Here is a 13,123-nt window from a genome sequence, read left to right on the forward strand (position 1 = left end):
AACAGGCCTATTTTTTTAAAGGGAATTGGTTTATTTGTGGGGTGGGTGGAACAAGGTACATTGCAGCAACTAAGAGGAGAGACCTTCAATGGCAGCCTATAGAGGAATAACATCACTACTTTTGATTTCCTTCCTTCCCACCTCTCACGTACAAAGATGTGGCTGGAGATTCGTCTTGCCCAAGTGGCCATTTGCCATTTGATCAAAGCCTGTGGAGACTCCTTTGTGCTTCAGAAGAAGGGAACAAACATGCTTGTTCTCTTGGGATGTTGAGGGGGATGTTTTTGAAGGCTGGCACATTCCATTCCCGGGTGGGTGCAGAAATAACATGATCTCTGAGGCATTGCCTTCCTCCCCTCACCCAAGTTTGCCCAGAGCTTAAAGACTTACATCTGCCACCGTCCCTTGCCCCACAAAAGAGGTAGAAGGCTTTTCACAGAATGAACTGCTGAGGGTGGATTTCTCCCACAATACTAGATAACCATCTCCCCATCGCTCATCAGATCTATTTTGGGAGCCGGGTGGATGGCAAGGGATGATCTATATTTCCATTTTGGCACTGGGCTGGGTGTAATAGTTTCAACCCATGGTTAGGATAATTGTTCCACACCTGCTGGTCTTCTGCACATTCCCCTACTTGTGGCATTGCTGCCACCAGGGAAAGTTTGGTGGGCCGGATCAGGTCCTTGAGGTGGCAGTTCCCACCCCCAGCCCCTGGGATGTGTGGTCCAGTGAACTAATATCCTGGATAAGCTTAAGTATTTCATTCTGTGATAGGTCTTCTACTCCTTTTGCTGAAAAGACCACAAGTCATTAAGGGCTGGGCTAGCTTATGGAGGTGGGGTGGTGCGGGGGGAGGAGATGCCATGGAGCACCTGTGACCTCTGTACTTGCCCAGGAAGGGAATGTGCCAGCCTTGAACACCCCCCTCAAGAAGATCCCCCTCAACAACCCAAGAGAACAAGCATGTTTGTTCCCTTCTTCTGAAGCACAAAGGAGACTCCACCTTGTTCCACACCACAAATAAAACTAATTCCCTTCAAAAATAACCCTGTTGCTCCCACTCTGTTCTTCCCTTTTGCATAAGTTGCTGAGTGGGATGTGCTTTGAAGACAGTTGGAGGCAGATATTTAAACTGGGCTGCTGCAACCCTGGACCATCATTCTCTCCCCCTGCACACGGTGTTCACGGTAAGAGCAGGAGAGAACCAGCTCCAGGATGATTGCTGTGCTGCTGGTGGTGTTTGGACTGACCCCTGCCTGCATATTTCCTGTCAGTGCTGACATCCCTGTGTACCCAAACTTTGACCCTGTAACGGTAAGACGTTTACAGATGGGACTTGCAACCTGTGGAAATGTGTGATGTTTCCCCTTTCCCCTCTGATCTTGCTTCTCTTAGGACTCTGGATAGGACACCTGAGCAGCTTTGCTCTTGAGTAAATAATAATAATAATAATAATAATAATAATAATAATAATAATATTTATACCCTGGCCACTCTGGCCAAGGACTGGGCTCAGAGCGGCTAACAAGAAGAATATAAAACATTAATATAATATTAGGCAGGGAATAAAAATACATTCTAAAATCAATGAGCTAGAGTAAATCCAATCAGATGGCAAACGGCACATTAGGGTGTTGATCTTGAATGCTCACAGTAAAGGCCCTGTTGCTTTTGGGTCCCCCTTCTCCTCTCGCCCAGGCCCACGAACTTAGAATCATAGAATCATAGAATCATAGAGTTGGAAGAGACCACAAGGGCCATCGAGTCCAACCCCCTGCCAAGCAGGAAACACCATCAGAGCACTCCTGACATATGGTTGTCAAGCCTCTGCTTAAAGACCTCCAAAGCAGGAGACTCCACCACACTCCTTGGCAGCAAATTCCACTGTCGAACAGCTCTTACTGTCAGGAAGTTCTTCCTAATGTTTAGGTGGAATCTTCTTTCTTGTAGTTTGAATCCATTGCTCCGTGTCCGCTTCTCCGGAGCAGCAGAAAACAACCTTTCTCCCTCCTCTATGTGACATCCTTTTATATATTTGAACATGGCTATCATATCACCCCTTAACCTCCTCTTCTCCAGGCTAAACATGCCCAGCTCCCTTAGCCGTTCCTCATAAGGCATCGTTTCCAGGCCTTTGACCATTTTGGTTGCCCTCCTCTGGACACGTTCCAGTTTGTCAGTGTCCTTCTTGAACTGTGGTGCCCAGAACTGGACACAGTACTCCAGGTGAGGTCTGACCAGAGCAGAATACAGTGGCACTATTACTTCCCTTGATCTAGATGCTATACTCCTATTGATGCAGCCCAGAATTGCATTGGCTTTTTTAGCTGCCGCGTCACACTGTTGGCTCATGTCAGGTTTGTGGTCAACCAAGACTCCTAGATCCTTTTCACATGTACTGCTCTCAAGCCAGGTGTCACCCATCTTGTATTTGTGCCTCTCATTTTTTTTGCCCAAGTGCAATACTTTACATTTCTCCCTGTTAAAGTTCATCTTGTTTGTTTTGGCCCAGTTCTCTAATCTGTCAAGGTCGTTTTGAAGTGTGATCCTGTCCTCTGGGGTGTTAGCCACCCCTCCCAGTTTGGTGTCATCTGCAAATTTGATCAGGATGCCCTTGAGTCCATCATCCTGAAGCCTTAGTTTAGGGGGGATTCATTTGCCCGCTTGCCCAGGACCGAGAAGAGCAAAAGAGCACCAAAGAAGCAACTTCCTCTTCAGAGAAAAGAGTTTATTGAGATCTGCGCAGAGGCTGCCAGTGGAATCACTTCCAAAGACTGACCGCAAATACATGGCATTTGGCAGGCATTCTTATACTGAAGGTACACCTTTCCCTTCACCAATCACCACTCGCCAACCAAGCATTTTACCTTGAGGGGATAATCACGTTAAGCAAGTTCCTCACCTATTTCCTTGTCTTGTTTGGTAAGCCTTTTTCTTGTGCCTACGTGGCTTCTCATCTACTTGACCAGTGTCATAAACCAAACCTGTTTAAGCAATCTATATTGGAATCTAAAGCCAAAGCTGCTCAGGCAATCTATATTGCAATCTATCACAAGCCAAACCTGTTTGAGCAATCTATATTGTGACAGGGCTAAACCCTCCCTTCCTTCAATCCAAGTCGTTGATAAAGATGTTGAATAAGACCGGGCCCAAGACAGAACCCTGTGGCACCCCACTAGTCACTCTTCTCCAGGATGAAGAGGAACCATTGATGAGCACCCTTTGGGTTCGGTCAGTCAGCCAGTTACAAATCCACTGAGTGGTAGCATAGTCAAGACCGCATTTTACCAGCTTCTTTACAAGAATATCATGGGGCACCTTGTCTACTGCCTTGCTGAAATCAAGGTAGGCTACATCCACTGTGTTCCCTTCATCTACCAGGCTTGTAATTCTGTCAAAGAACGAGATCAGGTTAGTCTGACATGAATTATTTTTCAGAAATACATGCTGACTATTGGTGATCACAGCATTCCTTTCTAGGTTATCTGCAGATTAATGGCTGCCTGATTTTGATTTGTGCTTCTAGCTCTGGTAGGAAAATTACAGAGATGAGGTGGGTTGCTTTATATCAGGCACGTCCAACTCCCCAGAGACTGCAATGTACTCCCAGGATAAAATAACTGGCACTAATCTATGCATTGTCATTGGAGGGAGGAGGAGTGTGGGGGTTTTTTTTGGGGGGGGGGGTTGGCCAGAGTTGTTGAGCATTTTTTTTTGGGGGGGGGAATGACAAAAAATGCACAATAGAAAGTGCAGCACTGAAAATTGAACACAGCGCTACAACCAACATTACTTTCGCAGTCAACCGACTGGACGTTGCGATTTTATATAGTTAAACCTATCACCTTTCGCTGCCCCCTAAAATGTCAATCAAAATTCTTGTGTTTTAGGCTATCGGGAAGTGGTACCCCATCGGGATAGCTTCCAAGTTGCCTGAGTTGAATGAGCATGATCAGAAAATAGCACCAATGGACCACACGGTGGAGGTTTCGGATGGAGATATGACACTCACCGCTAATTATATGTCGTTAGTACCTTACAACTGATACCTCTCCTCCCATCATGAATAGGCTGGGAATTGAACCGGGGTCCTTGATTTCCCCTGAAATCGTTTTGAGATGCTTTGGAAAGGGCATAAAGTTTCTGGCACTGCCAGTCAGTGTAGACAATATTGAGCTGGATGGAGCAATGTCCAGATTTTGTACAGAGCTGCTGCTTAGGGAAGACCACATGTTTCCCATCCCGTATTACCTCTCTTTTTTGTGTGTGTCTTGTTTTATCTTAATATATCATAACGAGCCACTTAGGTTGGGCATAGTGATATAAATAAAACATAGCTGGAATGCCAATGGAGACACTGAGTAATCCTGTGGAAACCATTTGATAATGTAGAGGCCTCCAAAAAGGCCTGTTCATTTTGAAAGCATTGATAGCAACAGGGTGCCATTCCTCTTGACACTCTGGCTATCCTTCCCTCTGGTAAAGTCTAAGGCATCTTACTGGTAATGTATTCTTCCATCAGTGGCTCTGACACCCTAAAAAATACACGTGGGGAAGCAAGGCTGGGTATCTGGTTTTGAAGTGCTTTCACTTAGCTCTCTTTTCCAGGGATGGTGTCTGCAAACAATCAGCTCTTGTGTTAAAGCACACTGACAAACCTGGTGTATTCAAATTTCCTGGTAAATATGACTACCATGAGCCACCCTATTACCTGATGAAAAAGTATGTTTTGTGATCGGAAGATCCAGATGCTGTGATTTGGGCAAATGTTCAAACATCTGTTCTTTTTCCCATTTACTTTTCCCATTTCTTTTGAGTGCAAAATCGAGTTATGAGGGGGAGAGCAGTGCAATCACTCACCCACCAATAAGGTTGTTTATTTTAGGAAATACATAACTTGCCTAGAAAAAGTGCTTTTTTCTGGGGGGACACAGGGGTACACATACCCTTAAACATTTTGTCAATCTAAGTTTGGCCTCACTGAGGGGGCACTATTTCAAAAGGAGTAGGAATATGAGAGGACCCCTAAACCTTTTTTTTTTGAAAGAAAGCACTGGGTCTTGCTAAACCTAGGTAGCCTAGAGAAAACAAAGGCAGCCATGCTTGCTCCATAGTTCTTTCGGAAGAGCGTTCCAAGCTGACCTCTCATCTTGAGATTCAAGAGAGAAGTGAGAGGAGGAGGAGGAGGAGGTTGTAAAGAGGATGCAGCATAAGACTATCAGTCTAAATAACAAAGAGATAGGAAGGGCAAATGAGGAGTTAAAGGTACGTAACAGTCTGGTTATGTGGAAGTCCTTTGCCCATCTTGACCTCATGCAAACCCTTCTTTTGCAAGCTGATTTTCCCTCAGTTCAAGCAAAACATATAAATATTTTTAAATCTCCACCTGCGTTTTGTGATCTGAGAGCAAAAGAGCAGTATATGAAGGTTGGTAAAAGAGACATCACAGTACAGTGGTACCTCGGGTTAAGAACTTAATTCGTTCGGGAGGTCTGTTCTTAAGCTGAAACTGTTCTTAACCTGAGGTACCACCTTAGCTAATGGGGTCTCCTGCTCCCGTCACATCGCTGCCACGTGATTTCTGTTCTCATCCTGAAGCAAAGTTCTTGACCCGATGTACCATTTCTGTGTTAGTGGAGTCTGTAACCTGAAGCATCTGTAACCTGAGGTACCGCTGTAACAGGAAACTGCCAAAAACTATTTGTCCGTTTGCCTGAGTTTGACCCACTCAGACTGACGGTGGCTCTTTCCATCCCAGTGTCAGAAGTCTCTTTCCATCCCAGTGACAGGATCCTTTCAAGTTGCACAACATCAGGAATTGAACCAGGGACATTCCACATGCAAAGGAAGTGCTTTACCCCCTGAGTTATGGTTCATGGCAGATGGTTAAACCAATGCCTCCACTTCCCAACTTAGGAGGATATGATTTGCCTTGTTGCCATCCAAAATTAATCTTGGGCTTTTCAAAATGGAAGACTCCTGCTTTCTCTTTTGATCTCCACTCTGTTTAACCAGGAGGAACTTGAGTGTTTCACTCAAGGCTGCACAAGGGAGTTCTGGTTTACAGCTGGGATCTATGTTCTCAGACCTGGGGAGCTTTCTTTGCTTCTTTATCACAGAATCCCCGGCAGCCAGACAACTGATCTGTATAGTACTGGGAAGGGACTCTGTCACCCTATATCATGCCCTCATATATATCATCCCAGTCTGATTGGTTTTTTGGGTGGGTGGGTGAATTAATCATTATTTTGGTAATATTGTGCTCGATGAAGAGTGCTGGAGAACTTAAAAGTTGGCCAGTCTTTCCTGACACTAGGATTGGCTGAAATAAATGTAATGCTCACTTAGAGGGTTTTATTATTTTTGAAATGGGCCAACACAGCTAGTTTTTGCTTTTCTAGTGAAGTTCTCCAAAGCCCTTGGGATGCTGCAGGAAAAGTTCTAGTTTAACAGAGCCAGGCAAACAACAACAACAACAACAATTTTATTACTCAGTCCATCTGACCGGGTTACCCCAGCCACTGTGGGCGGCTCTCAACAAAGTTAAGGAGGAGCAGAAGGGGTGGTGAGTTCTCACTGTCTGGAGCCTCTCTGCAACCTGCTTGCTCTGCTAGTCTCCAAACAGGGTCTAAGGTCCCCCCTCCTCCCTGCCACATACAGTGGTATCTCTAGTTGTGGACACAATATGTCCCGGGGTGCCGTTTGTACACCGAAAAGTCTGCAACTAGAGCGCTGCTTCTGCGCAAGCATGGAGTGCACACGGCCACACTGCGCATGTGCGAAGCGTGCAGAATGCATCTGCAATATGAAGCGAATGCAACATGAAGCGAATGCAACTAGAGGTATGATGCAACTAGAGGTATAATTAAGGTGACTAAGAGTGGCTGATCCCCCTTTGCCTGCCCCCTTCCACTAACAGCCAAGAAATGAGGAACCCGCTTCCTTCAGTTGATATCTTGTGTTGTTTCCTGTATAGATGGTATTGCCCACGTGATGGATATTGATTATGAAAAGTATATCATTATGCACAAGAAGAAATTAGAACATGAAGCTATGTATCTGTCTGGTATGTGTTATGGCAATGGATTTTATATTTATTCATTATTTTTATTTATTTATTTATTTATTTATTTATTTATTTATTTTTATTAAGTACAGCTCTTCACCCATAGATCTCAGAGCAGTTCGCAACATAAAACAAACAAACCAGTAACCCTCACTCCAACCTGTGGCATATCTGTGGTTCAGCAAAATGGATGCTAGTTAGTTAGTTAGTGTTGCTGTTTTTCAACTAACTTTTCAGCCACAAAGAAGTTACAAATCTCTCTCTCTCTCTCTCTCTCTCTCTCTCTCTCTCTCTCTCTCTCTCACACACACACACACACCCACCCACACACACACACACACACCCTAAAAGTCACAAAAGGAGAATGGGTTGGGAGGAGAGGAAAGAAGCAAGCTCAGTTTCAAGTTCTGAGCTGCAAGTTTTTCTGTGGACCAGCCAGAGCAGGAAAAGTTCAAAGGAAGGAGGCAGAGCCAGTGCTGCTCTTCACTCTGCTGTGCTGAAGGAGTTGGCCCTGCCCTGCCTTTTCCATCTGTAGTATAGTTTGGTGGCTGGTGGAAGGTTTTGCCTAAAACATCTGGACGGATACCCTAAGTTTATGGAAGGATACCCTAAGTTCTGTTCAATCCAATTACGGCTCTAGTTAACATACAAAAATAGAATACAAAATTATTGAATATCTTTATCTATACTTATCTGGCTAATATACACCCCCCTCTTTTTTTGCTGTCAACAGTCATCTGTACTGCACAGAGTTAAAAAGGAGGAGGAAAACCTATTTAAAATCTGGACTACGATAATCTTCTAGAATAAAAATTGGCTAATGGAATAATCAATGCTTCCCATGGTGAAAGAATATCTTTTTTTGGAAAAGGGAGCTAAACCCTAAATAATGGCCACTTTAGCACTTCACAATGATCCAGCAGAAAGAGCAGCTACCATAAAGCCTCCCACTAGCAAATAGGGACAGTCAGCACCTGTGTAGGCTTTCAGTTCTTTTAGATCAGGGATGGACAAACATGGCCCTCCAGATGTTTTGGGACTACAACTCCCATCATCCCTAGCTAGCAGAACCAGTGGTCATGGATGATGGGAATTGTAGCCCCAAAACCTCTAGAGGGCCAAGTTTGGCCAAGCCTGCTTAGATCCTCTTCTCTGGTTTCATGGGGGTTCTGTTCCTGACTGTCTAATGGACAATCCAGAGAAGATGTCAGGAAGAAGAGACTTTGGGTGCTCTATAGACATAAAACAGATATTTCAGCCTTTCTGGGAACAACAATTTACTCAACCTTTGCTTGTGTTTAAAGTTAGGGGAGGGGAAGTGAGAGATGACATCAAAGAAAAATTCAAGAAATTAGCCTTGGAGCAAAACTATCCTGAGGCACACATCAAATACTTTGGGAACGTCGGTAAGGCAACCTGATCTCAATATTTTTTTATTGTAGGTGTGTATGAATGTCTCTGTGTGAAACAGAATCTGAGGAGCTATATTTAGTCTCAGAGAGATTCACAAATCTGGATCACAACTACAGTTTGAGTACAGTGGTACCTCGTTTGCTGAATGCTTCAGTTGAACATTTTGGTTTTCACCGAAAACCTGGAAATAAATGCTTCCGATATGAATGCACCTCAGAAGTCGAACGGCTACTGAAGCTCATTTCTCAATTGTCTCAGTTGAATTTGCGGACTGCCCATTGCGCCTTGGTTGTCAAACGCTTCAGAAGTCGAATGGTCTTCTGGAACAGATTATGTTTGGCAACCGAGGTACCACTGTAGTTAAATCACTGAAATTAACTGAGGTCTGATTTCCATGCTTAATCATAATTAAAGCACCTGAAGCTATCAGGAATTGAGTGGGGGGTTGATTTGCTAAGGGCAGCAGACAATTTGGACCTAGCTGTGGGGATGGATAGGAAGGAGTTTGTTCTACATCCCTCAGCTCAGGTGGTGTGTGTGGTGGCACTCCAGCAATTCTGGCTCCTGGGCAGGGTCTGTCTAGAGACCAGCTGAGGGACGCGGGTGGCGCTGTGGTCTAAACTGCTGAGCCTCTTGGGCTTGCCAATCAGAAGGCTGGGAGTTGGAATCCCTGCAACTGGATGAGCTCCTGTTGTTCTGTCTAAGCTCCTGCCAATCTAGCATTTCGAAAGCATGCCAGTTCAATTAGATAAATAGGAACCGCTACGGTGGGAATGTGAATGGCATTTCCATGATCTCTGCCTTCATCATTGTGTTCCGTTGCACCAGAAGCTGAAGGCAGCCCTGTTTAGGGAAGCTTTTAATGTTTAATTGACTATTGTATTTTAATATTCTGCTGGAAGCCGCCCAGAGTGGCTGGGAAAACCCAGCCAGATGGGCGGGGTATAAATAATAAATTATGATTAATATTATTATTATTTAGTCATGCTGGCCACATGACCTGGAAAGCTGTCTGTGGCCGGAAGCAAGATGAGCACCACAACCCCACAGTCACCTTTGACCTTTGACTGGATTTAACTGCCCAGGGGTCCTTTACCTTTACCTTTTTACCTAGTTCCCAGCTCTAGATAATGGCCTGGTTGGGTCTATCAACTCTGTCTACGGCTGCCTTATGGGGCTCAGATTCCAATTAATTAGAATTAAAGTAGCTTCAGTCCCAGCTGCAAGGAGGCAGCTTCCACTTGGCTGGAGACTGGGGGGAAACCCAGCCCAAAAGTTATGCATGGAATGCTGGCCTAGGTGGCTATCATATTTGAAGGTTCATATTCCCCCAAAGACCTTAGTGAGGACCCGTCCTTCCTGGCCACATATCAAAACCTTTTCTTGCTGCTGTCAATATTCTTGGCTGCCTCAGCTCTTTGGTTTTTACACCTCTGTGTTGTTTATTTTATCTGCTCTTCTTTCATTGGCATAAATTTTTATATGTTCTGTTTCCCACCCCCAAAATTTCTGCATTTGTTAACTGTGTTGAGTGGCTCAGTTTTGAACTAGAATGGTGAGCTACACATGTTCCTCACAGTGGCTGACCCATTGAGGCAAATAGGACACGGTCCCACCAGCCTTAGTCTGCCCCTAGGGTGTCTTCACATGCCCACCTTCTTACTGACCACCAGCCAAGGAGTGGAACTCCTTGAGAGCTTCCTCCTTCATCTCAGTGTTGCCCCTGTAGAGCTCAGTAGGCGAGGGCCTCTCATTGTCTGTGGTTGCAGCTGTCATTTGCTCTGGCTCCATCTGCTGTTGGCCTCCCTGCCTCCCATGCCACCAATCCCAATGGGCATCATCTGCCACTGATTCCAAATAAAGAAATACATATGAGTTGCTCACATTTTCTTCCTCCTTACCAGTTTCCCTGACACTCTTCTCTTCCTTTCTCCCACAGAACAATGCACTCCAAAAGCTGCTTAATAGCCAGATATGGCATTTCTCCAGATATATTTGCAGCATTGGTTCATTATCAGAAACACCCAATAATCATTGCTCTTTCTGGATGGTGGAGATGATGATGACTACAGATCAATGCCTCTGTCCACTCACCACATTTCTAGCTTGTAGAAATTGATGCAATTAGAACAACAACATCTTTGGGTTCCTCCCTCTCCTGAAACTATTTTTAAAATAAATACATTGCTTAGATCTTGCACACATTGTCAGAAGCATTATTGGAAGTCAAAATGGGAGAAGATAAACATATACGAACCTATCAAGCAGCCAAAGCCTCTGCCCAGTGAGTGCTCAGCTTTAGAGGTTGCCAATATGGTTCTCCAACTTCAGCCATCCATGCCCATTGGCCAGGCTGACTGGGACTGATAGCACGGATGGATGGGGTTCAACAACCTATGAAGCTCACCATGTTGGCCACCCCTTGTCTACTCTGCATTGGGAGTAGCTCTCCAGAATCTTGGAATGAAAAAGGCTTTGCCCATGACATGCTCTTCCTTTAATTGGAGGTGCCAGAGAGAGGCACCTCCTGCATGTAAGCCAGTGCTCCACCGATTCCGAAAAGCCTTGGAATGAGAACTGTGGAAAGGGGAATGGGTACAGAAGGGTGAGAGAATATAAGTGAGTGGCTGGTTGGAATTCAAAAAAGAAAGACTGGTGGAGAAAGGTGAGAAGAGAAACTGAGAGGGACAAAATAGCAGGGCAGAGAAGAAGGGGAAGAGGAAATAGAATAATAAAAGAATAATGTAATGCTCAACTGCCTAAGGCCTGGACCAATATAGATGTTTCAACCCCAATTCCTCGGGAGAGAAGGTTTTGGCAAATGACATAGCCAATTGCCTGTGTTGCAACCCTCCATACCTGACTGGCTGCAGAAGCATTGCAATTAAATAATTTAAAGTGGATTGGTTACATCTTACTATGAATGCCAATTTCACCATTCCTTTCATTTGGTGCAGGGATTTTATTTTAAGTAGAAACAGGAGTCGGCTTTTGCACCTACACATAAAAACACACCACTTTTATTTGTTCTCCAAAACATGGAGGGGAGGAAGAAGGAAAAGTGGGACATTCTGGGATAAAATCAGAAATGGCTTCTGTAATTCCAGGACTGTCCCTGGAAAATTGGGATATGTGGAGAGTATGCCATAATGGGCAGTTTTTACTTTGAGTAAAGATTTATGCCCCTTCATGGCTCTCTGCCTTGTCATGGTGAAGGGGATTGAATAACTCAGAGAAGCTATGAGCTTTGCCATGTAGGGCCACCCAAGACAGATAGGTCATAGGGAAATGTTTTGACTAAACGTGATCCACCTGGAGCAGGAACCGGCAAGCCATTCCAGTATCCCTGCCAAGAAAACTCCATGGACAAAGACAACAGGCATATAAAAGTTATGATGCTGGAAGACGAGCCCTTCAGGTCAGAAGGCGTCCAACATGCTACTGAGGAAGAGCGGAGGACAAGTACAAGTAGATTCAGAGCTGATGAAGCTGCTGGGCCAAAGCCAAAATGTCGCTCAGTTGCGGATATGCCTGGAAGTGAAAGGAAAGTCCAATAGTGTAAAGAAAAATATTGCATAGGAACCTGGAATGTAAGATCCATGAATCATGGTAAGCTGGATGTGGTCAAGCATGAGATGGCAAGAATAAATATTGTCATCTTGGGCATCAGTGAACTAAAATGGAAGGGAATGGGCAAATTCAGTTCGGATGATCATCCTATCTACTACTGTGGGCAAAAATCCTGTAGAAGAAATGGAGTAGCCCTCATAGTCAACAAAAGAGTGGCAAAAGCTGTACTGGGATACAATCTAAAAAATGATAGGATGACCTTGATACAAATCCAAGGCAGACCTTGTAACATCACAGTAATCCAGGTTTATGCACCAACTACCAATGCTGAAGAAACTGAAATTGACCAGTTCTATGAAGACTTACAACACCTCCTAGAACTAACACCAAAGAAAGATGTTCTTCTCATTATAGGGGATTGGAATGCTAAAGTAGGGAATGAAGAGATAAAAGGAACAATTGGCCAGTTTGGCCTTGGAGTTCAAAACAAAGCAGGGCAAAGGCCAATAGAGTTCTGTCAAGAGAACAAGCTGGTCATCACAAACACTCTTTTCCAACAACACAAGAGACAACTCTACACATGGACATCACCAGATGGGCAGCATCGAAATCAGATTGATTATATCATCTGCAGCCAAAGATGGAGAAGCTCTATACAGTCAGCAAAAACTAGATCTGGAGCTGACTGTGGCTCAGATCATCAGTTTCTTATAGCAAAATTCAAGCTTAAACTGAAGAAAGTAAGGAAAACCACTGGGCTAGTAAGATACAATCTAAATCAAATCCCTTATGAATACACAGTGGAAGTGAGGAACAGATTTAAGGATTTAGATTTGGTGGACAGAGTGCCTGAAGAACTATGGATGGAGGCTCGTAATATCATACAGGAGGCAGCAACGAAAACCATCCCAATGAAAAGGAAATGCAAGAAAGCAAAGTAGCTGTCCTGTGAGGCCTTACAAATCGCAGCGGAGGGAAGGCAAGTAAAATACAAGGGAGATTGTGAAGAATACAGGAAATTGAATGCAGACTTCCAAAGAATAGCAAGGAGAGACAAGAGGGCCTTCTTAA

The 13,123-nt window shown here is 44.4% G+C and overlaps 1 protein-coding gene across 1 annotated transcript; it reads left to right on the forward strand.

Annotated features, from left to right (window-relative positions):
- The first annotated feature begins 1,131 nt into the window (after nt 1-1,131).
- LOC310699750 (epididymal secretory protein 4-like) lies at nt 1,132-10,680 on the forward strand. Its single transcript, XM_083488263.1, has 6 exons — nt 1,132-1,317; nt 3,894-4,030; nt 4,612-4,682; nt 6,980-7,069; nt 8,374-8,475; nt 10,422-10,680. Exons 1-6 carry the CDS (start codon nt 1,219-1,221, stop codon nt 10,445-10,447), a joined length of 525 nt encoding a protein of 174 aa, XP_083344389.1. The 5' UTR covers nt 1,132-1,218; the 3' UTR covers nt 10,448-10,680.
- Nucleotides 10,681-13,123: the final 2,443 nt, after the last annotated feature.

Source organism: Podarcis liolepis (assembly GCF_965112155.1).
Source record: "Podarcis liolepis genome assembly, chromosome: 2".
NCBI lineage: Eukaryota > Metazoa > Chordata > Lepidosauria > Squamata > Lacertidae > Podarcis > Podarcis liolepis.

Bases quoted from the DNA above. Each gene is read 5' to 3' on its own strand.
- LOC310699750 (XM_083488263.1), top strand. From the start codon at position 1,219: ATGATTGCTGTGCTGCTGGTGGTGTTTGGACTGACCCCTGCCTGCATA. The intron at 4,031-4,611 runs GTTAGTACCTTA...TCTCTTTTCCAG, and splicing joins CTCACCGCTAATTATATGTC to GGATGGTGTCTGCAAACAAT. The intron at 7,070-8,373 runs GTATGTGTTATG...TTGTGTTTAAAG, and splicing joins TGAAGCTATGTATCTGTCTG to TTAGGGGAGGGGAAGTGAGA.